General features: G+C 56.2%; 1 protein-coding gene across 2 annotated transcripts in view; it reads right to left on the bottom strand.

Moving 5' to 3' along the window:
• PITPNM3 (PITPNM family member 3) overlaps nucleotides 1-27,650 on the bottom strand; it is a 92,015-nt gene that overhangs the window by 18,876 nt on the left and 45,489 nt on the right. For both annotated transcript variants that reach the window (XM_013981242.2, XM_021067716.1), the window contains exons 4-10: nucleotides 26,932-26,979; nucleotides 8,481-8,557; nucleotides 7,898-8,133; nucleotides 5,228-5,417; nucleotides 4,711-4,833; nucleotides 3,942-4,126; nucleotides 460-632 (exon numbers count right to left, since the gene is read on the bottom strand). In XM_013981242.2, coding sequence (XP_013836696.1) covers nucleotides 460-632; nucleotides 3,942-4,126; nucleotides 4,711-4,833; nucleotides 5,228-5,417; nucleotides 7,898-8,133; nucleotides 8,481-8,557; nucleotides 26,932-26,979 — 1,032 coding nt within the window. The remainder of the gene's footprint in view (nucleotides 1-459; nucleotides 633-3,941; nucleotides 4,127-4,710; nucleotides 4,834-5,227; nucleotides 5,418-7,897; nucleotides 8,134-8,480; nucleotides 8,558-26,931; nucleotides 26,980-27,650) is intronic.

Below are 27,650 nucleotides of genomic sequence, written 5' to 3'. Positions count from 1 at the left end.
TTAAACCATCTGCTGATGAAAATCACCTCCAGGCATATTTTAGAAGCATTGGAGGAGGAATTTGAGGCCGAGGGATACTTCAAGAGCACCGAGGTGGGACGGGGGATCTGTGGGGGCAGTAAGCCCGACCTGGCTGCAGAGGGTCTGCCTGGGCACTGGGAAAGGAGGGGGTGGGGGCAATAGGGCTTCTCTTCCCAGACAGCATGACAACCGGCCAGTGGGCGCACTAACCAGCCCAGGGCAGGTGACAGGGACAGTGAAACCACCAGGGACTAGCTCACCTTTGCCCCATCTGGGGAAATTGCCCCTCTCTCCCCCCCTCCCCCATCCTCCCTCTTCTTTCCTCGCCTCTCTCTCCATCTACCCCCACTCGGTGACCCTCCCTGCCCTAATTCAAGGCCCGGACACCGTGGCCTAGTGACCCAAAGCCGTCTCGAGCCCCAGTCGCGCCACACCCACCGTCCAGCCCGGGCAGCACAGTCCTCCGCATGGCCAGGACCAGGCCCAGGGGCGAGCCAAAGAGGAAGAAGTCGGACACGTCGAAATCCAGGCGCCCCAGGCTGACCTCAGGGAGCTGGGGCCCCCCGGCCGCAGGCGGCTCGGCCTCGTCCTTCAGCACACTGGAGTGGATGCTGGCCGGCCGTGGCGGGGGTGGGAAGGGGGGAGAGACGGGCACAGGTTAGGGGGGATTGAGCACGTGGGAACGAGTGCTCAGGAGGGCAGCCTGAGGTGCGCACGCAGCACCCAGCCCTCCGTCTCTGGGGCAGGGCTCGGACCTGGAGTCCACCTGCTGGACCCCCACTGCCGGACCACCGCCAACACGAGTTGGCGACCATCTCAGCGTCTGCCACCAAGGTCTGGCTGAGGTAGGGGTCAGCCAACTTTTCCTGTAAAGGGCCATATGGTAAATGGTTCAGACTTTGGGGGCCATCCGGTCTCCATCACATCTACCCAACTCTGCCCCGAGGCACACAGGCAGCCTCAGATGATCCTTGAACAAGCACCTGTGGCTGAGAGCCGCTAAAACTTACTTCATTAAAACAGACCGAGGGAGTTCCCAGTGTGGCTCAGCGGAAACGAATCTGACTAGTATCCATGAGGACAAAGGTTTGATCCCCGGCCTCGCTGAGTATGTTAAGGATCTGGCGCTGCCGTGCGCTGTGGTGTAGGTCGCAGACATGGCTGGGATCCCAAGTTGCTGTGGCTGTGGTGTAGGCCAGCAGCTATAGCTCTGATTGGACCCCTAGCCTGGGAACTTCCACATTCCACAAGACCAAAAAAACAAAAACAAAAACAAAAACAAAAACAGACCAAGCATCTGAAAACCTAAGCCTCCTGTGCACTGGCAGGCCTATCCCATCGTGCTGGTTCTGTGATGGCCACACTGAATTCCTGCCCAGTCCAGCAGAGAAGCCCAGCCTGGCCAGTGTCGAGACCAGCTGGATAGTGTTGGTTCTGCCAGGATTAGGGCTTTTGCTGTAATTCATGTTCCAGGCAACCCGCAGACACAGATGCAAACAGCTTGGTCTCCCCTCCCTCCAACCTGCAGAGAAGGCAGAGCTTGAAGAGAAAAACCTGAGACACAAAAAATTCCAACCATTCCTGTCCCAGGTGCCATTTCCCCAAAGACTGCAAGTTTAAATTTAGGTCGCATTTAACACAGACCCAGAGCGGGCGGGAAAATGGGGGCCTGCATTTAGGTACTGCTCAGGGTTTATGAAATTCCCTGTGGGGGTGTTTCCCATTGTGGCTCAGCGGCTTAATCATCCCACTAGTATCCATGAGGATGCAGGTTTGATCCCCAGCCTTGCTCAGTGGGTTAAGGATCTGCCCTTGTCACAAGCTTCAGTGTGAGTCGCAGATGCGGCTCGGATCCTGCATTGTGGTGGCTATAGTGTAGGCTTGCACCTGCAGCTGTCGATTTGGGCCCAGGCCTGGGAACTTCCAAATGCTGCGGGTGCAGCCCTAAAAAGGAAAAGAAAGAAAAGAGAGGGAGGGAGGGAGGAAGAAAACCCCGCGGGATAGCATGGTCTATGAATCCACTCACTGAAAGAAAACGCCTCTAAAACACTCAAGTTGGAGGAGAAAGGGAATTTTAGAAGTAACAGTCCTCCATGGGTGGGGGTCTGGGCACTTGAATCCGAACCTCCACATTCCCTCTGCCTCTTGCAGCAACAGCATCTTGCAGGGAGGACGGCGACCCTGGTGTTTAGCAATTCATATTTCACGTACAGCGTGGTCCCTAAACACACACCAACTACTTAATTGCCAGAGAAACGGCCATCTGCGCCTACCCCGGAGCGAAGAGCTGGCTGTGCTGGACCAGCTACCGAGAGCCTCCAGTTTCATGTCATTCTCCAAATGTGGGGGTTTCTAAAAGGATTTTTCAAGGATAAGCCAGAAAGGCTGACTTTTACCTTGCAACCTGATTTGAAATGTATCTGCTTTTTCTAAAGAATAATCTTGCAGAGGGGCTTTAAATAGAGACTTCAATATGCAGAGCCTTGGACCTAAGGATTCCTCCTCCAGGAATCCACCTGAGATGGGAATAACCCTAATACACATACATATTTATACACAAAGATGTTAGCGGAATGCTGTTTAACTACAAAGAACTGGGAAAAGCCGAGTGTCCAGGTGCTGGGACTCAGTAAGATGTCGTTCATTCACTCGATAAAATATTATTAAGACGACTTACTGAGTATTTTTAATTATATGGGGGAAAGATCATAAGAGGTTTTTAATTAAGTAAAACTATAGGCAGATCACGTGAAAAATACACTAAAAGGAAAACTCCCAAGTGTCGGCAGTGGTGCGAGGATACGTTTTCCAAGTGTTGTGGTGACCTCATGCTACTTATCATTTAGGTGCAAAAGGAGGAGAGAGGATGGGAGGAGAGAATTGAGGAGACAGGGAAGAAGAAAAGGGCCATCTTTCCCGTTTGGATCTATATTCAATTCAACACCCATTTGAGGAGTTCCCAGGTGGCTCAATGGGTTATGGATCTGGCACTGTCGCTGCAGTGGCATGGGTCATTGCTGTGGCACGGGTTAGATCCCTGGCCCGGGAACTTCTGCATGCTGTGGGCATGGCAAAAAATAAAAATAATAATACCCATTTGAATCCTGAATAAATGTGCAGGAGTCATTTAGCCAGTATTCACTAACTGTCTCTGCTGGAAAGTCAAAGGGTGGACAGTTCCACGGAGGGAGCTTGCTGGCTGGGAATAAAAGTGCACCGGGTGCTGGGCACTGGGAGACCCAAATGCTGACCCCAGCTCACCAGGAATGGCTGTGTGTGACCCCGGGGAAAGTTCCCAACCAACTTGGCCTCCGGAACCCCATCTGAGAACACAATACTAAGAGATAACAAAACACACCCCTACAGCTGTTCTTTCACCAGAATCTTTTTTCTCCTTTTTACAGCTGCACCCATGGCATATGGACGTTTCTGGGGCCGGAGGTCGAATCAGAGCTGCAGCTGCAGGCCTACGCCACAGCCACAGCAATGCCAGATCCGAGCTGCATCTGTGACCTAGGCCCCAGCATGTGGCAATGCAGGATCCTTAACCCAATGAATGAGGCAAGGGATGGAACCTGCGTCCTCCTGGATACTAGTTGGGTTCGTTACCAAGCCACAACAGGAGTTCCCTTCACCAGATTCTTAAAACCATCAGTGAAGGAGGCTGGGCAGCTTCTACCCTTTTGCGGAGACTGACTGTCCCTCTGCTCATGAGGATGGAAGGGGTCAGCGTGCAGAGTCCCAGGTCTCAGCACAGGATGTGCGGGAGGGGCCTTGGTCCCAGCATTTCAGTGCTGGTCTCAGGGCCCCCAGCGAAGGCCTGGGACGTTTGACTGATCCCAGGCCTCCCGGGTGACCCTGGGCAAGGTCTTCTCCCCCGGACGCTTTGCTGGAAGACGGCAGCCACAGGAGGCAGTTACCTTGATAGGAAGGCATGATGCTGGGTGATGGCCTCGCAGTCATAGGTGGAGGAATCGCTCTGTTTCCGAGGCAGAGGCCTCTGGGGCTCCTCGTCCTCCAACACGCTGGAGACATCGATGCTGCTTTTGCTGAGCCGCTTGCTGCCGGCCAGACCACACTCCTCCTCCACCACGACCGGGGTGTCCTTTGGGGCCAGGCCGAGGACAGCAGGGGGACTGCGGTCACAGGAGACTCTGGGGCCTTGCCTCCTCCCCCCAGCACGAATGAACCCCTTTCTTCTAAGACGTGAGAGAAAACACTTTTCCAAATGGAGCGTGGGAGGAGTCGCCGCCGTGGTGCAAGAGGATGGGTGGCCTCTTAGGAGCCCTGGGATGCGGGTCCGATCCCGGACCCAGCTTGGTGAATTAAGGATACAACATTGCCGCAGCTGCGGCCACTGCAGCTCGGATATGACCCCAGGCCCGGGAACTCCACATGCCTCAGGGCGGCCAAAAAACAGAAGGAGTGTGGGAGCCACAGCATGATAGCAGTGGGATTTTAGGCACTGGGCTGTTGCCCAAGTCCAAAGGGCTGGGCAATCTGTCTGGGGACCCAACCCTGAGTCAGCCCTTGCTGGGGCTCAGTTTCCTCACTTGTAACGATAACCTCCTCTCCTCCTGCAGGGCTGGGATACAGGACGTGGTAACCTGGATGCCACCGCACTGCTCCCCTAGGAGAGGCCCCAGGCTCCGGGGAAGACCCGCCCCCGTCCCCACTATCCAGCCGCACCTGGGTGCTGCTGATGCTCCCCTTCCGGCTGCTGCTGCCAGGGCTGTCACCCAAGGGTCCCGAGCTGTAGCAGATGGCGTCGAAGGCCAGGAGGCCCCCCACACAGTCCCCGATGAGACACACCTGCAGGAGGCAGAGCGGGGACTGCAGGTCTGCCCGCCCCTGACCCCCGGCCCACCCAGCCAGAGCGTGGTCCCCTGTCCGGGGGGAACAAGGGCCCCGTCCCAGGGAGGTGCTGAGAGTCCCAATAGGGGGCAGGAAGGTCAGCCTGAGCACAGAAGCAGGCCAGGGTCAGGGGTCAACTTGAGCCAGGGATCGGCCTGGGCTCAGAATCAGAACTCAGATGTTGGCCTCAGTTTTCCTATCTGTAAAATGAGGACAAACCCAAAGATCTCGAAAGCCTCCTGGGAACTCAGAAGCTACAGTTCCAGAGCAGCCAGGTCTAGATCTTTCTGGCAGATCCTAGCCTCTTTCCAGACAAGCAGTGGGACAGGGCGGCAAGAGCAGGCTGTCCTACCTGCCCACTGAAGCCAATCCCGTCAGGGGACTTGAGGAACTCCGCGTACACCTGGTTGGCTCGCTCGATGACAGTGGCGACCGCATCCTGGTACTGCGGGGAGGAGATGGCCAACAGGGGCAGGGCCGCCAGAGGGACGTGGTCCTGGCTGTTGCTGAGACAGCCCTCATCGTGGCTGTAGGGGTTCAGGCTGAGACAGGGGGCCAAGGTGAGCCCAGCCAGGGTCACATGGGGGGCTGGGGGGGTGGTTGGGGCTGCAGATGGGGCAAAGGAGAACAGGTGCTGGCCAGGAATTGGGCCTTTGGCTCTGTGGCTCTTCAGGAGGGCCCAGGCAGGTACCCGTGGAGAGAAAGCACAGGCCGTGTGGTGCGTGGGGGGAGGGACAAGCCTGTGCCAAACTCCCTGTGTGTCTGTCCCATGCCAGCCGTGATGCAGGCCCTGGAGTCTCTTAGGACAGCAGCTCTCTGCTCTCCTCTGCCAAGGACACCCTGACTATGGAGGAAGCCACTGGTGTGGATCAGGGTGGGGACATATCATGGCAGACTTCCTGGAGGAGGTGGGGTTTGAAGTAGGCTCAAAGAAGGGTTTAGGGTAGCTAGAAAGAAGGATACAGGGTGTGCCAGGCATGGAGATCACATGTCAGCCACAGCTTAAAGATGGGCACACAACTGTACACACAAGAGTGCGTGCATCTTTCTGGGGAGAAGTCCCACCCAGAAAGGACTAGAGAGCCTGCCCTATAGGATCCGCCCAAGCAGTGGATGGATGGGCCCGGGCCCCACGCTTCCCTGCTGCCCCCTCTCTGGGCAGCTCAGCCCCATCTGCGACCGGCTCCCAGCTCCCTGCGCCAGCCAGCCCCCACTTGTCCTACCTCGGTCCCCTGGGGCCTTGGACCCAGCTGGCCAGGAGGCACAACAAGGGAGGAACCGCACACCCTCTACCGGGAGCCTGCCCCTCCCCTGCAGTCCAAGCTCAGACGGACCCAGGGCCCAACACTGACCCCACCAGGGACCTGACAGAAACTGGTGACAGTGCCAGGGCTCAGGGTACCGTGGGCAGGTGGCAGAGACCTCCTGGTGTGCAAGGCGGGCCTAACAGCCATTCCTCATCTCCAAAGAACACAAATTAGAGGAAACAGGCCTCGACTGCAGCCGGGAGATTTTAATTAGCTGAGAAAAAGCTCCCCCTCCCAGCAGTGATTAGGGTTGATTGATGGCCTGGCGGAGGAGCTGCAGTGGGGGGAGAGGGACGTGCCTTCCCGCTGTCCCCTCCAGTGGTCGCTGGGCCAATCTGTCTTCCTGTGGATCAGACCTAGGCTGGGTGACCCAGCTCTGGAGGTCAGATGTCCTGGGGGGCGGGGGGGGTCCTGAGATTGATTACGAAAGAACACAATTAACTCTGACTGCTGGACTGTTGGAGTGTAAAGAACCGAGCCTTCATTCAGCCCAGGGTCCCAAGCCTGCAAGCGCAGGCGCTGGAGCAAGTCAAGATGCAGATTCCGGGGCTCCTCCCCGCTGACTCAGATGCCCCAGGGGGAGGCCTGACAGCCAGTGGTTTAGCAAAAATCACCCCCGGGGATCAGTCTTCTTCCCGACCTGGCTCCTTCCTTCCAACTCCGTGTCCTGGGAACACGGAGAGATCTAGAAGGCAGGAGACATCCCTTTATCTCTCAGAGGGGAGAAGGGAGACCCCTGCATGCTTGCTTCCCATGCTCCCTCCAAACCAGCCGGAAGCTGAGCCCACACCTGACCCACAGCACCTGCTCCAGCCCCCTGGGAGCTGGCACCAGGCTAGTGATCCCTTTCCACCCTCCCCCAGCCCCCCTGCAGAAGCTGTGGAAGGGGAGGGGGGTGGGGGTGGGGACATAGGTGCCATTGGCTCCCTTTCACTCAACTGCAGAACGTGCCTGACCCCAGGCCCAGCCAGTGTCCATAGGGAGGAGTCACAGCTAACCCCACGCCCTGCCAGGCACGTCACACACATGAGCGCCAGCATCCTAGCCGAAACCCAGAAGGGGGTTGTTACCACGATCATCCCCATTTTACAGATGAGGAAACTGAGATGGGGAGCGGTTAAACACCTTCCCCCAGGTCACAGAGCCGAACTCAAATCCAGGCTGGCCAGAGAGCCCACACCATTAGCCAGGTTACAGGGCTCTCAAAGCACACGTCAAAGTCACCTCCTCCAGGAAGCCTTTCCGGCCCTCTCTCTGAGTGTCTGCAGTGCCCTGTGCCACCTCCATCCCAGTACACATCCCTCCTGGCTCTAAGTGCGTGGCTGGAGAGCGAGGCTGCCTGGGCTTGACTCCTGGGTCCATTGGCTGGGTAGCCCCGGGGGAAACTGCTTAACCTCTTAATGCCTCGGCTTCCTTATCTGGGCCAACAAGACCAGGGCCTGCAGCGCACAGGAAGCAGAGCTGGACGCCGGCACCGCCCAGCCCCGGCAGAGGATTCGGTACACAAGTGGCCATCGCTCTGGATGACTTGCCGACCACCTCCCACCTGTGATGCTCATGGTCAGTCAGGGTCTGGCAGGCACCCGCCTACCCTCCTCATCCCCACACGGCAGGGCGGCCCCTCTGCCCAGGCCCCCCCACCAGCCCTGGTCAGTGCCCCCACCAGCCAGTCCCCCCCACCAGCCCCGGCCCCAAACAAGCAGAACAGGACTCACTTGGAGACGAGCGAGAAAGCCTCTGAGCAGATGGCAGGACAGGAGACGAATTTGATGAGGATGTGGCCCAGGGCGGCGGGGAAGTGGGCACGCATGACCTTCTCCAGCACAGAGCTGAAGGTGTGGATGTCAGCCACCTTGCAGGATGGGTCCCCTGAGCCCGTGTCCAGGATGTTCCCCCCGTGCAGCACCAGCAGGAGGACGTGCGTCTTACAGGAGCGCTGCGGGCAGCCTTCCTGAGGGGGACAGGGAGAGACGGGCAGCAGAGAGCAGAGGAAGGGCAGGGCGCACGGAGAAGCAGCCCCCCCCCGGGGGGGGCGGGGGGGGCTGCTCTGACGGCATCTCCTGTGCACTCAGAGAGAGGGGCAAGTCCCTCTGTGCCAGAGTGGGCAGAGTCCCAAGAGACCTTCTTGTTCATATGGGAACTGGAAGCCCAGAGAAGGACAGGGACCAGCACAAGGTCACACAGCAAGTCGAATGAAGAACTGGCTGAAAACCAGGGGGCCTGTCTACCAACCCAGGGCTCTTCCTAACACGCTGACGTGGCAGACGTGGCCCAGACGCCATCAGAAACCCAGCCCACCTCACTGTCTTCGTGGATCTCGATGCTCCCCTGGGCTGGGAACCTCTGCCTCCTCAAGGAAACCCGGTACAGCTCTCCTGCGGGGGAAACAGACACCTCAGCATCTCCTGGCCTCCCCCGAGGCCCCACCAGCACAAGGCCTGGGCTCCACATGCGAGCTGGAAGGACAGCGCCGGGGCTGGGAGGGGGGCAGGGGAGGTCATGCCGCCAGTCCCCCGCCTCCAGCATCAACACCACCCGAAACCTTTCTGCTCCTGAGGAAAGGGAGGCCCGCGGTGTGAGGCCACCACAATCACGGATGCCTCCCCGAGGCCAGGAGTGTCCCAGAAAGGAACCATCCTGGTTTTTTTCACCAGCAATGACAGAGTCATCTGGTGACTCCCGGTTATGGATGGAAACTTGGGTCAAGCATCCCTCAGAAAACAACCAGAGGAGATGAGGAAAAGTTTGTAAAGGCCTGTTTGAAGCTCTCTGAGGCCTTAAATTATGGGACCCCAGTCCAGGGCAGGTGGATCCTCCGAGAAGCCAGGTCAGCATTTGGGACCACACTGCCATCACCCTTGAGCTTTGGGGTGAAGCCGCCACTGCCAGGAATACTTTTGCTGCGGGGCCAGTGACTGAAAGTGGCCTCCTTGGCCAGGCACAATAATAGCCGCTCACAGGAGCTTTCTCACAGACAGCTCTTTGAAGCCCTGATAAGGAGCGTGGTGCTGCCCGGAAGACTAAACGGGAGGGCTTGGGAGGGGCCGGTAGAAAGGAGGAGATGACCAAGCTCCCAGGATCCTTAGTGCTGGAATCCGTCTTGTCTGAGAGGTGCACTTGCCACCAGGAAGGACCCCGGCCCAGACCAAGTACAGGCCGAGCAAGTTGACTGGCCAGAGACAACCCAGAAACTGACCCCATGCCCATAAAACCTGAGGCTGCGATGGAGTTCCCGTTGTGGTGCAGCAGAAACGAATCCGACCAGGAACCATGAGGTTGTGGGTTCAATCCCTGGCCTTGCTCAGTGGGTTAAGGATCCAGCATTGCTGTGAGCTGTTGTGTAGGTTGCAGATGCAGCTCAGATCTGGTGTTGCTGTGGCTGTGGCATAGGCCAGCAGCTGTAGCTCTGATTGGACCCCTAACCTAGGAACCGCCATATGCTGTGGGTGCGGCCCTGAAAAGCAAAAAAAAAAAAAAAAAACCAGAAAACAACAACAACAAAAAAACCTGAGGCCACAAGCCACGTGACAGAATAGCTCTCCCGGGTCCTTCACCTGCTGCTCTCCATCCGGGCGCCCCTTCCCAATAAAGTCTCTTGCTATGTCAGCACATGTGTCTCCTCGGACAATTCATTTCTGAGGGTTAGACAAGAGCCCACTCTTGGGCCCTGGAAGGGGTCCTTCCTGCAACACTTTCCTTGCTTCTCTCAGCTGCCACCTCCCCCCTCCAGGCAGCACTTCTCAGCACCTGGCCTTGCCTGAGCTCTCATTCCTCCAACACAGGGATCCATAAACGACAGTCGTGGACCAAATCTGACCCGCTGCTTGTTTTTTGTAAATAAAGTTTTATTGGGACACAGCCAGCTCTTTCATGTATGCACTGTCTGTGGCTGCTTTTGTACCCGGGGCAGCAGAGGTAAGCAGTTGCCACAGAGTCCTCACAGCCTGCAGAGCCTAAAATAGGTGCTAACTAACCCTTTGCAGAACAGTTTGATCGAACCCCCACATTCCTGAGTGTCACCGCGTTGGACTCTCAAGCAAAGAGAAGCCTCAGAGACGTCCAACTGGCCACGAGGAGGAATCCTCGCCTCTCCTTTCTCCCCGCGAGAAGGACACTATCCTTCTGAATCACACAGCCAGACTACGAACACCTTGTTTGCCTTCAGTGACGGGGAACTCACTCATCTCTTAATGCGGCCAGTTCTAGACAGGATGGCCCTTTCTTCTTCCCCCTCTGCCCCCAGCCCCGGCCACAAGCCTGCAGCACCGATAGCAGTCATATCTGGGGAGGGCCCTTCCAGGGGTTTGTGGGCGAATCTGCCGTAGGTATGGGCGGGAGCCCTGGCCCATGTGTGTCTGAGTCAACATTTCCTCAACCACTGCCAGCCCCAGGGGAGGGCGCATCTGCAAAGAATTCCAAGTGAGAAGCTTTGCTCGGCAGGGAAGTGCATTTCTGAAATAGTCTGTCCTCGAAGACACAACCCTGGTCTGAGGGTAAACGCTTTATGAGCTCAGAGCAGCTGCTCACACGGACAGGAAATCGTTTCCCAGATGATGGAGGGGCTCAGCTTGGAGGAGGAAGAGGAAAATCTGCTTCTGAGCTGGCTCTGCCCCGGCACTTACTAGTGCTCCTCCAGGGGCTTAGACTCTGCTGCCTGATTCCTGGGTTTGGCTGGAAGAGGCCTGGGCTCTGCATTCAGGACAGGATCATAAGGAAAGACATTAGGGAGTTCCTGCTATGGCACAACAGGATCAGCAGCATCTCTGCAGCCCCAGGATACAGGTTTGATCCTCCAGCCTGGCACAGTGGGGTAAAAGATCAGGCACTGCCACAGCTGCAGCTTGGATCTGATTCAGGGCCTGGAAACTTCCATATGCAGTGGGGTGGCCAAAAAAAGAAAGAAAAAAAAAAAAAAAACCACCAGTAAATGGCTTCGTTTTATTGAGCACTTATTATGTCCCAGGCACTATGAGCTTTACAGTACCATCTTATCTAGTCCCCACAGTTACCCTCTGCGGTGTGGTCCTCTTGATGAGAGGACTGAGGCTCACCTGCCCTGGGCCACACAACTAATAAGACTGAGCGCTGCCCCAAACTCAGCAGAAGACAATGCTTGACAAGGCGGCTCCCCTTCCTGGGCTCCCCACTACTGGCCCCCCACCTCCCCTACTTCCAAGTGAAGTAGACACGACAATCCCCTTTCTGCAGGAAAAAAAAACAAAAAAAACACAGGCACACAAATTGATAAGTGGGGCCTTGAAGACTGAAGTCCAAGTCTGCCACCTCAAGACCTCCTCCCACCGCAGGGGACAGCTTACTAGTAGGAATCCCTGCGAGTGTCCAGGAGGGACGCTGAGCGTCATTTCCCCAGGACGAAGCAATCTTGCTTCATGGGGTGTGCAGCTCTGGGGCAGGTGGACCGGGAGCTGGGCAGAGCTGAGCTTGTGAGCAGGAGCCTAGGAGAGATGGCTGGGACCACTGCTGGGGATGGGAGAGACCTAGCTGGAACCACGGACTTTGGAGCCAGAATTTTACCTGAGTACAAACCTTGGCTCTTAGCAGCTGTGTGACCTCAGTTTCCTCATCTGGAATATGGACACAATCACGGTAGCTACCTCGTAGAGTGGTGAGGAGACTAAATGCGTTCACATACGCAAAGTGTTTAGGACAGGGCCTGGGATATAGTAAGGGCTATGTGAGTGTGAGTAGCTTATTATTATTAACCAGGATGCATGCGGGGGTGGAGGGGGCACAGAGCCAAGGCCCACAGCCGACATAATGAGGCTGGAGGCTGATGGGGACATTGCCACCTCCACACTCCTGCCCTGCCCCCAAGTCCTTCCCTGAGCCCTGGCAGCCTCCCCAGCCTCGCTGGGCTGGAAGCCTGCTTGCAGTGTGATTATAGAATTAAATGCTGTGATTGCCACAAATTACCATAGCGAGGCTATAAATAAGTTGCAGGGAAGACATGAGGGTCCTGCCATCTTCCGGGCACCATGCCCTCTGTTCGGTGGGGACTACATCATGCACCCTCACTGACTACCCAGACCGAGAGCACCGCATCCTCGATCGGCCTGTGGCCAGCTCCCCTGGGGCCCACATGATGCTCTGGGCAGCAGCTCCAGGCTGCGTCCTGGACACAAATGAAGCTGAGGCAGTTCCTGGCTCGGTGGGGACAGGAGACTGGCAGGGTTGTCCTCAGCATCCCTCCCCTCTTCCCTAGCCAGGGGGAAGAGGCTGTCGGAAGACCAAGACTGGCTTGACGCACAAAAGCCAGAGATGCTTTGCTCTGGGAGGGGGAGGACGGGAGACCTAGCCCGCCCCTTGAGAGATGACTAACAGGATCAGAGTTTCTCCACCTCTGGTCTTAGCAGAGGCCTCTGCAGACAAGCAGAAAGGCAGCCTAGAAGCTATCTGCCTGTACCTTGCCCACAAGGGTTCTGCTCTTCTTCTTTTTTTTTTTTTTTTGTCTTTTGTTGTTGTTGTTATTGTTGTTGTTGTTGCTATTTCTTGGGCCGCTCCCCGCGGCATATGGAGGTTCCCAGGCTAGGGGCTGAATCGGAGCTGTAGCCACCGGCCTACGCCAGAGCCACAGCAATGTGGGATCCGAGCCGCGTCTGCAACCTACACCACAGCTCACGGCAACGCCGGATCGTTAACCCACTGAGCAAGGGCAGGGACCGAACCCGCAACCTCATGGTTCCTAGTCGGATTCGTTAACCACTGTGCCACCACGGGAACTCCGGGTTCTGCTCTTCTAAGAACCAGACATTCCCACCACAGTGATTGAAGCCGCTCTCTGTGACTCACCCACAAGACACAACTCTTTGACTCTTCCAGATCTTTGCCAGTGCTGAGCCCTCTGCCTGGTGAGCCCTTCCTTCCTCTGCAGACCAGCAAACTTCTATCTATCCTTCAAAACCCTGCTCAATTGTCACCACCTCTGGAAAGCCTTCTCAGATCTACTCAGGCTGTGATGGTTATCTCACGGAGTGCCTGGCTGGGCCTGGCTTATTGCCATGAGATTACTTATCTATTTCCTCATCAGACTGTGGACCCCCCCGAAAACAGAGTTTTTCAGTGGTCAGTACTTAGCATGGCATTTTTGTGAAAACTTATTACAAGCAAAGTTGACAGGTGCCCATGACCTGAAGCATCTCTCTGCCGTCAATCCCCCAGGAGACATCAGGATCGGGGGAACAGCCTACACCGGGAGGCACGTTTCTCCCAGTGGGGTGGCACCAGGGAACCTCTGGGAATTCTAGAGCAGCCTGGCCTGGGCCTTATCATTCTCTCCCTCAAGGCTTTCCCAGAGCCTCTGCTGACGAAAGCTCCTGGCAGGGGGTCCCGGGTGGTGGGCAGCCATATGCCAGGGGCCCCAGGACCTCGTTACAGGTTGCCTGTTTCTCCCCACCTCCTGTTCATGTGTCTTTGCATGACCCTATTCAGGCTGGGTCCCTGCCGTGCCCAGATCTGGGATGGGGTGAACCCACAGCTGTTTTTGTGACAACATTTTGTGACAAGCTTTGCAATGCCTGTTCCCAGCCCCCCTGCCAGCCCTGGCACAGGGACCAGGGGCCCACCCAGCTCCGCATGGCTCCTCCTGCTGGCTGAAGAGTGGCGGCTATTTTTGCTTAATCACAACCTTGGAAAGGCACAAATCGTGATCATTCCTTCTAATTACCGATGTGCCACGCTGCTCTTGAGACAAAAGCCAAGGTCGTCATCCACACAGGTTCGGCGCCCTAAGCAAAACACCACCCGGCGTGACTGAAGAGTCCAACTGCCTCCAGCTCTCCTGCCACCAGCCACTGGGACTCACCAGGCTTAGCTATGGGGGTACCCGCGAGTTAAGCAGACCACCCAATTTTACCCTCCATCCTCCCAGCCCTGCTAGTCGCCCCACCTCTCAGTTACTGCTGGGGTCAACTGAGCAGAGCCGGGCCCAGCCTGGGACCACACGGCACGTCCTGAGATGTACCTGCAAAAAATCGAATCCCTTAGAGCACGTGGAAGCACATGCATGGGCACACACACACACACACACACACACACACGGCTCAGCTACCTAGCTCTGAGGTGGGATGCAGGAGATATACCCGGAAATGTCTGCGAAGAACTACAGCCTCATTCAGCAGCAAGCAGGGGGTTCGGACCATGGCCCCAATCCCCCAGGGAAATCCACACGGAGAAGGACCCACACACAAGGGACAGGCAGAGACAGAGTCCTGGGGATGGGAGGTGAGCACCTCAAGATGAGGGGGTCAGACCTGACTCCCTCTTGAGAGCCAGGCAATCGGAGAGTCCCTGAGCCCAAGCATGCCTGTGAGTTCCAGCCTCTGAGCCCAGCAGAATTAACCCCTGGACCCTAACCGGACCTGCAGGCATGATGGGCAAGTTGCTTGAAGGGACCCAGGAGGAAGGAAGAGAAACTAGGAAACAGCAGGTGGCAAATGTCACCTGGGTTTTCAAAATGGTTGATTCCAAGTAGGGAGCTTAGTGTCAATTTCCAGGCAAGAAGTGGCGCAAATTAATAAACAAGTGTCTGGGGGCCTTAGAAAAGCAGGCAATGGCCCCCGGAGCTCTGACGGGCTCCCTGGAATGTCCCCGGCCAACCCCACCTCATTGCTTGTTGAGTAGGGTCTCTGGGCTGGCAACTTGAGAAAGCATCAGGGGTTTAGGGCATCTGGGGAGGAGGGGACATGGGCAGAATGACAAACCAGATGGGAACCTGCAGCCCTCACAGAGGGTCAAGGAGGGCAAGGTCAGGAATGGGGCTGGGATGCAGACGGGACCACGTGCAGCAGGGAAAAGAAAAGGGCCTTGTTGGATAGTTTAAAACTTTTTTTTGTCTCTTTTAGGGCTGCACCTATAGCATATGGAAGGTCCCAGGCTAGGGGTCAAATTGGAGCTGCAGCTGCCACCCTACACCACAGCTCACAGCAACGCTGGATCCTTAACCCAGTGAGCAAGGCCAGGGATTGAACCTGAATCCTCATGGATGCTAGTCGGGTTCTTAACCTGCTAAGCCACAACGGGAACTCCTAAAACCTTTTTAAAACAGTGAGATCTTTTGTGCAGTGAAATTTTCTTGGGGAAGCTAATTTGTAGAACAGGTGAAAGTGGACAGCTCTGGCTGAAGCAGGTTGGGGGGGCCCAGAGCCCCACTTCCTTACTCCACCCCCACCCCCGCCCCAGGTAGCTGCTAAGGGCTCCAGAGCACAACTCAAAAGCCACAAACGTTGTTCACCCGCCAGACTCCAGGCCACCCTTCTCCTTGGTGCCCCAGCCCCCAGCTTTGTGAAAAGAGCAATCTAGGTGGTGCAGGGCGGGGGAGGGGGGGTTGAAGGCCTGATATTGGAAGGACACACACCAAAATGTTTATAAGAGGTTTTCTCTGGCTGGTGGGACAATGGGTGGTTGTCTTAGACTTTCTACTTTTCTCTATTTCCCAATTTTTCTCTAGCAAACTATATTTCTTTTAGTTTAAAACTATTAATGGGAGTGCCCGTAACGGCTCAGTGGGTTAAGAACCTGACTAATACCCATGAGGATATGGGTTCGATCCCTGGTCTTGCTCAGTGAGTTCAGGATCCGGCATTGCCATGAGCTGTGGTGTAGGTCGCAGACGTGGCTTGGATCTGACATTGCGGTGGCTGGGGTGTAGTCTGGCAGCTGCAGCTCCAATCCAACCTCTAACTTGGGAACTCCCATATGCTGCAGGTGTGGCCCTAAAAAGCAAAACTAAAGACCATTAATGAATACATCAACTGGATAAGCAGTATAAGCATGTGTCGTGTTTACAATAAGGACATTTTCAACAAGGTACAATGCTCTACGCTGCTAAATGCAAACACGGCAGACAAAACAAAATGAAATGTCCTGCCCTCTGGGAGCGGATGGCTAATGAGGGACGACGAAAAGGAAAAGAAGTGCAGTGGGAGGAAAGAACAAACGTGAAACGCGACGAGGGAATCACCGTCCTGCATTTGGATTAAAAATCCATCTTGGAGTTCCCGTCGTGGTGCAGTGGTTAACGAATCCGACTAGGAACCATGAGGTTGCGGGTTTGGTCCCTGCCCTTGCTCAGTGGGTTAACGATCCGGTGTTGCCGTGAGCTGTGGTGTAGGTTGCAGACGCAGCTCAGATCCCGCGTTGCTGTGGCTCTGGCGTAGGCCGGTGGCTACAGCTCCAACTTGACCCCTAGCCTGGGAACCTCCATATGCCGCGGGAGCGGCCCAAAGAAATGGCAAAAAGACAAAAAAAAAAAAAAAAAAAAAATCCATCTTGACATCACTTGCCAGTTCCTCTTCCGGTTATTGCCCAAACTTGTGTCAGGGCTGAAAGTACCAAGATGAATCAGATAGATGGCAGGTGCCTTCTAGGGTCTCTCAAGCCCCTAGGGTCACACGATCAAGTCAGGTCACATGCCAAAGACCTAGGTCATATGGCCACGTCCAGTCACAGGACCAAAGGCTTCAGACCACCTGAGCCAGGGTAATGGGACACTAAAGGTAGTCAGCCTCTGAGGCTTTGGGATGAGGAAGGGGCCTTCCCATCCTGCCCCTTCAGCTGGAGCCCAATAACTGGGCAGGAAAGCTGCAGAAGGGTGCCCAGCCTGGGACATGATGGCTGCCTGCAAGTCCCCACTGAGCTGTGCTTGGATCACAGGAGCAGAAGGCAATGTCGGCAGGAATGAGGGTGGGAACAGTTTCTGGAGAGTTCAAAATTCAGCTCAACTAAGGAAATGTCAACAAGGTCCCGGAGGGAGCCAGGCTGGCCCAGAGGCAGGGCATTCTCTCTCCTTTAGGAGGCTATACAAGAGAGCAATGTAAGCAGTCACTTTGCAAGGATGCTGGGGGGACCTAGAGGCTGAGGCCCCTCCTTTGACTCCTAAACCCTTTCAGGGTCAGAAGCCAAATCAAGTCATCCTGGATCCCTGCGGCTAAGGAGGCCAGACCCCCAGGGGCCAGTTAGCTCCCCATAGAGATGCTCATCCCACTATGGCCGGACCCTTGCTAGAGATTGGACCATAGATTCTGCCTCTTAAAAGCCCACTGTGGGCCGCTCCAAGGGAGCTTGGAGACAGCTCCCAGGGGCCACTGCCCTTAGGGGGACCCAGCATGCATGGGGAGTGTCGCCATCTGGAATCAAGCCAGGAAGGTGTCAGATATCCAACCATGAGAGCCGCTCCGGCCCCGCACAGCAAGGCCAGAGGGCTTCGCATCCCCATCCTGGTGACTCCCCTGCACTAAACACCATTCTCCCTCAGATGGGTCTTTAGTTTCTAGTCCTCATCCAGCATCTCAGACAAACTTCACAACGTGCTCTGCCCATTTTACAGATGAGAAAACAGAGGCTGGAAGAGGTTAAGTGATTCATCTCAGGATGGAAGTGAAGGGGTGGGAATTGAACCCAGGTCACCTGGCCAGGGCTCTTTCATCCTCCTGGAGCATCACCCCATGAAGACTGAGATGGGGGGAAGAAAGGGGTGTCCTTGTCACTCTTTTCAATGCTTCTACACCACAGCCCACCTGCAGAGTGATCCCTGGGGGCGGGAAGGAAAAGGGATGGGAGGCTGTTATCAGGAGAATCCGGCCTGAACCATGGAGTCCCACCCACTAAGGAAGCCCCGTCCAGCCCGCCCAGGCCCTGCTAAGAAGTCAGCACAGAAACAAAGGAGCCCACACGGCAGTCCCTTCCAAAGGAACGTGGCCTCCTGGAATGGGGTGGGGCAGGCCCTTACACACATGAAAACCTTAGAACCCCAAGAAAACCCTTAGAAACTCAACCTTAGAACCCTGTGCCTTAAGAACGCTCACTGGAATGACTCTAAAACACCATTTTTCACCTCTCAGATTAGCAATTATCGACACCCAGCTGCCCAGGGTGTGGGAAGCAGCCCTCCTCACCCAGTGCTCCAGTGCAGGTGAAAGCACAAACCAGCACAGCCTCCGCGGAGGGCAGAGTTGATAGGGATGGAGTAGGCGCAGGGAGCTGCAGGAGTCCCGGTGTGGGCCTGCAGAGAGAGAGGGCCACCTAAGGGACATGGGGAGGTCACTGTACGTTAATAACTGCTCAAGAAAGCCATCAGCACAAGGCAGGCTTGCCTGACTAGCGGAGGTGCGAGAATTGCCTCGGGTCCTTGGGAGGGGAAAGGGGTGAGGCCTGCATTCAGGTTCAGACCAAGGGCCGGGGTTTGAGGACCGCCCTTGTGCTGATGTGAATAAGCACCAAGACAGTCCTAGTTTGACCTCATAAGGTCAAATACTCTCTTACCGGATACCAAGGAGGAGCTACTACTCCAAGAAAGAGGAAGAGGCGGTCTTTTCCGACCCCCAGTCCCCTTGGATGATAAAACTGTAGCCCACCGGATCCTCTGGGCAGAGCCTCTCCAGAAGCCTCCTCTCTTAATAAATCTATTTCTTGCCTATCACCTTGTCTCTCGCTAAATTCCTTCTGCGTGGAGGCATAAAGAACCAGAACCTCAGTAAGTCCAGACACCGGGTGAGTGAAACCTATGGGTTCAGGTTCCAATCAGGGCTTTGGCTGGGTTTGAGTTCCGGCACATGGGTTCAAGTCTCATTCTGGGGTTCTGGCTAGATTCAGGCCATTTGTGCTGTCTGTTTCAGTTTGGCAAGGTCACTTCAAATCCCAAACACCCTAACCCGGCAATTCCAAGTCCGTGTGCAAAATGACATGGGTCCGACACTAACCACTGCCCACGCTCTTTATAACATGGACAAAGGACAGAAAGCAACCTACGTGCCCACCATTAGGGGCCTGGTTCAAAAAACAAAGCCACAGTGAAATATGACACACTCGTTGCAAAGAATGAAGCCCTCCTGAATGTATTAGACAGTAAAATACTCCTAATATACTATTATCTGAGAAAAGCAAGGTGCAGCATTAAAGGCACTGATGCTACCTACCATCTATGTGGGCTATAAAGATATAGATGAATGAGTATTTACGGAGATGCTCGTGTATGCAGAGAATATCTCTGGAACCTTCTAGAAGAACCTAGGGATAATCAGGGCTTCAGGAAGAGGGACTGGGTGAGGTGGAGGCTGAAGAGGAAGGTACCCTTGTCATCCTCATTCCTTTAGAATTTTATACCTTGTACCTGTGCGACCTACTCAAGAGAGATTTGAAAAATAAGAATTTTTTCAAAGGGCATGTGCTGGGCTGATTTTTTTTTTTTTCTGAGATACCAATTTGTATGTTCTCCCAGCTCTGGCTGTTTGGCCTCTGGGGAGCTTTGCAGCAGAGCCTCCTGGCTCTTGTTTCCAAAAGCCCTTTTGTTCCCAGGAGAAAGCAATTTGAGGAGGCAGAGATTCTCTGAGACTAAAAAGAGGCCCCCCACCCCCAGCCCCAGCCCCGGGGGAGGGGCGGTGCCTCACAGCTCCAGGGACCCTCGCGAGTCCAGGAGGATAGAGAATGACTTTGGGGTGGGGGGTGCTGGCCACCCTGCGCCCCAAGGAGCCCAGCCCCGAGGCCAGGAGCCACAGACCAGGACACGAGGGAGCGGCGGGCTGGGGACCAGAGTCCCACAGTGTCCACGAGTGTGGACAGAAGGCTCTCCCCGTCCACGCTCGTGTGTGCACACACCATTCCCTAATGGGGGCGGGGAGGTCAGGGGAGGCACCCCGGGGGCTTCGGAACCAGGAAAGGGGAAGCCCCTGGAACCACAGAGCGGGGCTCTCTCAGCAGCCCAGCCGATGGATGTGCAGAGGCGGAATCACCAGGTGGCTTAGAGGGAAGTAAAGCAAAGGTGCTTCTTTCACGGGTAAGTCAGTGGACTGGGCAGGAGGGGCTCACGTGCCCCCCAGGCCCACCCTCCACCCTCGCCATGAGACCCCTCCCTGCCAGGTCCCCACAGGCTGTCCTCTCCCATTCCTTTCCTAAAGGTCAGGCTCCTAAAGGGTGGTGGGGTGGGAGGGACAGTGTCTCCAGGCTGCAACCGGGGCTGGGAGTGGCCCAGGGCATCATCCTGTGCCTAGTGGGTTTCCTTAACCTAAGAACCAAGTCCCCCTATTAGACTCTCCTCCCGTCACGCTGCTTGAGAGCCTTCCTTTCCCGCTGCAACACTGACCCCTGACCAAGTCATGACTAGAGTCTAACCACCCTACAGAAATCTCTCCCCTGCCCCTGCACCCAGTGCCTGCAACCTGCGGAAATTCCTGGGCCAGGGATCAAACCTGAGCCATAGCAGCAACCCAAGCCACAGCAGTGGCAATGCAGGATCCTTAACCCCCTGAGCCACTAGGGAACTCCTACCCCACAGAAATCTTATGTCATCAGGCCCCAGTGTCCTCTCCCGTGGCTCCCCCATCCTGACCAAGGCCCCGCGTGGCCTGCCCGCAGGCCCCGCTCTCTGCCTACCTCTCCACCCCCCACCCCACTCTCTCTGAGCTCAACCATGTGGTCTTTCGGACAGTTTTCAAATACTCAGGGTCCCTCTCACCACAGGGCCTTTGCATAGTCCTGTTCCCTACGCCTGGACTCTTCCTCTTACCCCCTGTGCCAACAGAAACCTCAGTGTCCCTTCTTCCTGGGGGCCTTTTTCATTTCCCTCCTCCCCAAAGCCCTGTGACCCTCTGTTTCTTGGGGCTAGTCCTCATGCTTTTAGTTTTGTGGTTATTTCATTTCTGTCTTCCCCACCTCCAGCTCCCAGCTGATCTTTAACGGCTGGAACTGGGTTTGTTTTTGCTCCATTTTTATCCCCAGAGACTATTAAGGTGCTGGCATATAAAAGAGGCTCATTAAATATTTTTCAAACAAACGGACGAATAAACTAATAATCTATTCCCATTTTGCGCCTCTATATGTGTCAGAAGCAGCACACGTCCCCAGCAAAGCACAGACACTGCAGAGACAGACTCACAGAGAGCCTCGTGTAAATGAAGGCAGCAATGCTCTGACACACACACTAATGCACACATACACATATGCTCAGGCACATGTTTCCCTGCGTGCGCACAGGCACACACACACACACACACACACACACACACACACACACAAGTGGACCATGCCAAACACAGGCATACGGGCACACACACAAGAAAAGTGCTCCCAAGGCGGACGTCTGCCACCCTGAGCTCATTAAAGCCAGCTAAATATAGCCCGTCTGCAGCTGTGCTCAGCAAGCTGCCCACACAGGCCAGGAAAAGACACCAGTTACCAGGCAGAGGAGGATGGGGAGACCGCCGTGGTCAGGGGGCTTCAGGCACCATGCCTGTGGGGCTGCTGGGAGGCCGTGGGGTTGAGAGTCCACAGAAGGAGTTGCCCCTTAACGTTCAGAGCTGCTCCACTGGTCCCTGACCCCAGGCAACGGGATGTGAAGTCAAGCTACATCCCCTCGAGAGCGTCCTCACCCCCTCTGTCTCTGGGACAGCCACACGGGTATGTCCGACAGGGTCAAGGAGCCAAGGCTCAGTCTAGGCCTCAGGACTGGAGAAAGGACACAGCCTAGGACAAAGCAGGGCTCCACTGATGCCTAGCGTAGAGGCTTGGTCCGGGATGAAGATGGAGAGTTCGTCTGGGACCAGGATTGGGACTCAGTCTGGGCCATCGGTGGGGACAAAAGAAAGTTCAGAGACCCACTGAGCATCCCGCTCTAACAAGCAGGTGTGGCCACTGGCAGGCCCTCCCCATGCCCAGGGCCCCACTGGCTGCCCCCATCCCTGCCTCTGATGCCTGGGACTGGCCCGGGGAAGCCATTCGACGACCATGAGCATGGGTCACATGGGCAGGTCACGTTGCACTTCACACGGACTGGGGCCAACTCACAGCGCCACACAGTAAGTCCTCGGGTCCCAGAATCTGCACCACCCCTCGCCCCCCGTCAAAGGTGGAGACGAGATCGAGGAAATCTCCCCAACCAGCACTTTTCTGTGCTGTACCCATCCTAGACCCCAGGTTTTGGGGGGGGGGGCTCGTGGAGCTGGCACTTCAAGGGGGTACCTGTGTGACACAGGGAACAATGGTCACCTCCCCAGGTACCTGAGGTGACCAGAAGGGAGACACTTTAGGAAAATGGGCTCTCAGACCAGACATGGGACTGTGCCCTGGAGATGGAGGCACGAAGACACGTGGGTTTGAGCGCCTTCCTTGGAATGTTATCTACCTGAGTCTTCCGAGTCTCAGTGTGATATGGTGGCAATGGCCATAGCCCTTCCCAGCTTCCAGGTAGTCGCGAACATCAGTGCGCAGGGCCCCGCCCACCGCAAAGCTACTGGGGGTGGGGGATGGGGACAGGGAGGCAGACACGGGTCCCCTGGAAGAGTCATGCTCCTCCCTGGAGAGGGACCTGGCAGGCAGAGGAAGAAGGGCTATTGTGCCCACTGAGCCAACAGCCATGGCAACCCCGGCCTCTTCCATGATGATGGAAGTCCTGGCAGGAAAGGGTGGACCCAGCTCCACAAGGGAGTAGGGGGCCGAGACCAGCAGTTCTGAGTCCCAAGGGAATTTCTCTGGAACCCCAAAACCTCCCTACCATCAGCCAGCATCCCCTCCATGGGGATGGATGGACTGCTCAAGCTTTCCAACCAGCTTAAGGGAAAACAGCACGCGGAGTCTGCACAATCCTCTAAAAGTGCGCGCGGAAAGAAGGGGCGAGTGGGTGGGGAAGGCGAGCAGGCAGGTCATGCAGGGGCAAGTCTCATCCTTGATCAGAGAGGAATCACGAGAGGGCACTGGGGGCCATGAGGACAACACTGTCTCCCATGAAGTTCTCTCCAACACCCAGGGGGCAGGACCGGAAGCACGGAAGCTGGTGTGGGAGGATGGATCCATTCAGGAGAGAGAAGGCAGCACCCTAAGGACAAGGGATGGGGGACAGAGCAGGTGGAAGCACAGCGAGCACTGCTGGGGGAGACAGGATGCTCTCGGGGGTCTGATCTGGCTCTGGAAGGTGGACGAGAAGGAGACGTCTACAAGGACCCCCAGCTGTCTGGCTTGAGTTTGTGGAAGATGGTGCCACTCACCCTGTACAGAACAGGAGTGGGGTTCAACGAGGAGGGAATCAGTCCCCCGAGTCCCTGAACCCAGCACCATGTCAGGTGCCGGAGCACTCGGTACAGATTTGCTGTGCTGTGGAGCAGCCTGACCAGAGCAGAGCAGCAAGACGTGTGGGCAAAAGAAACCAGGAGACAGAGGCAGCAACAGAAAATCAGAGAGCGCTGGAATGTCAGAGCTGGAAGGGGCTCCGTGTACAGACAGCCCCGGAGTGGGCCACAGGCAGGAGCCGGCTGGGCGGCAGGTCGTCGGTATGGGCCAGGTCTCCTGCAGCCTGGCCCCAGACCCTCCCTCTCCTCTGCCGGCACCCTCCCCCACGCCCCACTGGCTTCCTAGGCGTCTTCGAGTCTGATTCCAAAGAGCAAGCACAAGCCAGAGGCTGCGGGCCACCAGGGTGTCTGTGCAGCTGCAGGACGAAGGTGGAGCGAGCCGAAAAGGAGGGAGGATTCCAGGACACACGCGTCCAAGCCCCCACCCATGGTCGCTGCAGATAAGGCCTCACCACCCTGTGCCTGTATGGGCAGGCCTTCCCCACACTCCCAACAACCCCTGTGGCCAGCTCAGAAGGGCTCCGAGGACTCAGACTCTGTGACAATGACAATGCAGCTGGCCACAGGACCAGCAGAGCACGGAAAAGACAGGCTCCGTGAGATGCCAAGATTCAGGCCTCACACCTGCATCAGGTTTCCCAAGGCTCATCTGAAAGTCAAATGAGCAAGAACCATGCAAGGCTTCCTAGGTGCGTGAGGCTCGGCCCTTGGCCCCCTGCGGATGATGTCTCGGCCTCGGCCACTCCAGGAAGCAGAGCAGACCTTACGGTGCTCTGTCCACAACCAGGAAAACTGAGGCCCAGAGACGTAACTTATCCAAAGCAGCACAGAAAGCAAATGACTGTACTGGGCTTCAAACCCAGGCCTGATCGCTGTACAGCTCAGAAAATCCTGGGACAGGTGCTGTAGCTTCTAACGCCTGGTCAGGGCAATCTGTATCACCTTCCACCTCATTTTTAGTGAGGTTTTGAAAACCATGTGGAAAGAGTAAATAAGATAACACACAAGGACATGTAACAGGACATAAAACGTCAGGCGTTGCCATTATTCTGTTTTTAGTCACGGTCGCCGACTTATTTTGCCAATTTGGGATGAAAAACAAGCAAGTCACCAGCAACTACCATCACCATTTCAGAAAAGAAAACATGTCTGAATGCTGTAATGTGTGGAGAGCACAAAATTATGGAATAAAAAGCCGTTCTCTCCATGGAAGGCATTCAACATCAGGGGAAACACATGACAGGGCTGTCGTTTGTCTCGCTGTCAAAAGTATTGGGTTTGTGCTTGGGAATCACTGGCCTTAGTGGCTGTTTCAGCTCCCAAACACTTACTGTTGCAGACTAACAAAATGCTATTCTCTACTGAAGAAGAATATTCCCAAGGAGCAGAACCGGACGGCAACCTTCAGCAACAGCGTTCTGACTAAAATCTGTAACTACGATGTAAAGAAAAAAAAAAAAGACTTTGCTCTCCCTCAACACACATTTTTATCCAGCCGGGTCCACCAGACACCAAACATCTGGTCCATTCATTCGTGTCCGTGGAGGAGGACGCTGTGGTTGGCGTCCAGCCCCGCTGCAGGTGGCCGTGTTTTTCACTTTGAGGCCGCTGCGGTTTCTCTTTCCTAGCCGCCCAGAAGGAGTGATCCGGGCCCGGTTCCTCTCTCACTTTCCCGAGGACCACGATCCTGTGTTAATCATGCCTTCATTTTATGATGTTTTGACATCTGGGTTGGGGAGGGGGCCTAGCCGAGCCTGGGAGAGACGGCCCCTTGCAGGGCAGCATGTGTTAATTCCTAGAGATAACAAACAACTCACCCTAGAACTCGCCTTTCTTACGCAAGCCGACCAATCCTGAGTCCTTACCTCCCATCACCCTCTTTATCTAACTCCCACGGAGCGGGGGCGGGGGGGGGGCCACGGGGGGGCGCTGCCATAAATCACCCTGGGAGCCAGGTGCCCCAGAACCGGAGGCCACTCCCTGGGGCCCGGAACCCACGACATTATTCAAACCAGCCAGTCCGGAGCTGTTTCTTCTGCCCTGCCTTTTCCAGGGAAAACACAATCCAGGCTCCGGGCCATGCTTTCCCCACGCTCCTTCTTCCTTCTGCCTCCTGACCAGACCTGGTGCTCCCCACCCCACTCATCCCCCCACCCCCCACCCCGCGCGCCCAGGGAAGTGTAAATAGCAGATTCTTCCATCCACGGCATCCATCTCTCCAGGTCTTCACACAGTCACCTCTATAAATTAAAATGCCCTGGGTACGTTTTAACACACAGTCCACAGTCCCCTCACATCCTGCAAGGACACAGGAGACAGAACTGCCCCCTCTCTGCACTGCCCCTCCCCCTGCCTGGTGCACTGGTGGCCTGAACCTGGCGGAGGGGAGGCACCCTTCTTGGAGACACTCATGTCTCCCAGCCCCCGAGGGGTCTCGTCTATGAACTACCACCGGATGTTAGAAGCATAGACATCTTCTCTGAGGCCTGTGCACCCACTCGGGCCAGGGGAAGCTGGCACTGCAGGTACCCCTCCTGCAGCTGATGGATGGAAGGGCTTGAAGCACCCAAGAAAGGCTTCAGCCTGTGGAAGGGGTGGGCAGTGTGGGCTGAGCCCCCGAACTGCAGCCAGAGATCAAAAGAGCAGGAGAGCAAAGGAAGGAAGGCTCTGGGCCCACCGTCCCCCACAGACACACCTAGACTCCTGTCCCCAGCCCTCACCTCGTGTGAGACTCAACACTGCCAACAGCAAAGACGCAGGCTCAGACAGTGCCCACCAGGTCCGCCCCAGACCCCCAGGGAAGATGTCCTGAGGTCACTGTGTCAGGAATTGACATTTTTACCAAGTGTCTCCTGGGTTTAATCCTGTGCCCAGCCTGCTGAGGAAACACAGACAGAAGGGAACCTGGGAAGCCGGCATCTTTTTTTTTTTTTTTTTTTTTTTAGGGCCGCACCTAAGGCATATGGAGGTTCCCAGACTAGGAGTCAAATCAGAGCTGCAGCTGCCAGGCCTACACCACAGCCACAGTGACGCGAGATTTAATCCGCATCTTCCACCTACACCACAGCTCACAGCAACCCTGGATCCTTAACCCACTGAACAAGGTCAGGGATCAAACCCGAGTCCTCATGGATGCTGATCGGGTTTCGTTAACCACTGAGCCACGACGGGGACTCCAAGAAGCCCGTATCACCCGAAGGATGACAAACTCTTGGGAGGCCCCGCTCTGCAGACACGGCCTCCGAGGGATGGGACCCGAGGATCACAACCCCCGGCACAGCATTGGTTACCACGTCACCAGGTTACCACGCCACCAGCTGGTTCCTGGAAGTTGTGTCACCCCAAAGAGATGGTCTCAAAGGCTCCAGAAGCTTGTTCCCTGTTCCCATCCCCTCTCTGCCCACAAGCAGCCACACGGGAGACCTCCCATGGCTCCCTCTGCTCTGCTGGGCTCAGCCTCCTGGACCCCCAGCCTCAGACCCCTCTCTCTGGCTCCGACCCCTGACCCCCAGCTGCCAGGCATGGGAATTTGGGAACCCCCCCACAGCTCAGCCCATGGGGCTGAGTGGCCCCACCGTCCCATCCTGGGCAGCGGGGAGGACACTGCCACCTGAGCACATGATGGGACCCAGGGCCCAAGAGGAAGAAATGAGTCCTGGAGGCCAGGCTCAACTCACGCTGCTTCTCCTGGAGGATGCTGGATGTGCACGGCGTGCTGCCTTCTCCTGCAGAAGAAGAAGAGAAAGGTGAGCCGACTCCCAGCTCGGAGGCCGCTGTGATCCCCTCTGTTCCTCCTCCCACAGCTGGAGGTGTGCAGAGGGATCCCCCAACCCCTCACGCCTGGCCCCACCCCTGCCACACCCAACTCTCGGCTCTGTACCCTTTATACAAGACAAAGCGGGAGCCCTGACGCCACTGCCCGGGAGGCGTGTTCTGGTCAGCTTTTCACCTCCGCCCACCTGGTGTCATCCTCCTCTATCGCTCCCCTCACCTCTGAAGGTCAGCATCCAACACCACGAACGACTGGAAATCTCTGCCTCTGGTCCAACCTCTCTCCTAAGTCCCTGACCCACATCTCCTGCCACCGCCTGGACGTTAGCTCGTCAGGTAGTGCAAGGGACCCCGACCGCGGAGAGCGTCCTGGAACCGCCCTCTTCCCCAGTCCCCACCTCAGTGAAGGCACCACCTTCGCCCCAGGCCTGGGAAGCGCCATGACCCTTTCCCTGCCTCCTTCCCACGTTCAAGCAGTCACAGAGGGTGGGGTCCCGCCTCCCTCTCCCCTCATTGCTCCCTCCTTCTTCATCAGATACGGACATCCCAGCAGAAGGGGGTTCTGCTGGTCACTGGTGTGTCCCTAGGCCCAGAACAATGCTTCTCAGTCGCTACTTGTTGAAAG

Source organism: Sus scrofa, chromosome 12, assembly GCF_000003025.6.
Source record: "Sus scrofa isolate TJ Tabasco breed Duroc chromosome 12, Sscrofa11.1, whole genome shotgun sequence".
Taxonomy (NCBI): Eukaryota; Metazoa; Chordata; class Mammalia; order Artiodactyla; family Suidae; genus Sus; species Sus scrofa.
The sequence above is the reverse complement of the archived record's forward strand: the minus strand, read 5'-3'. Positions and strand labels throughout refer to the sequence as shown.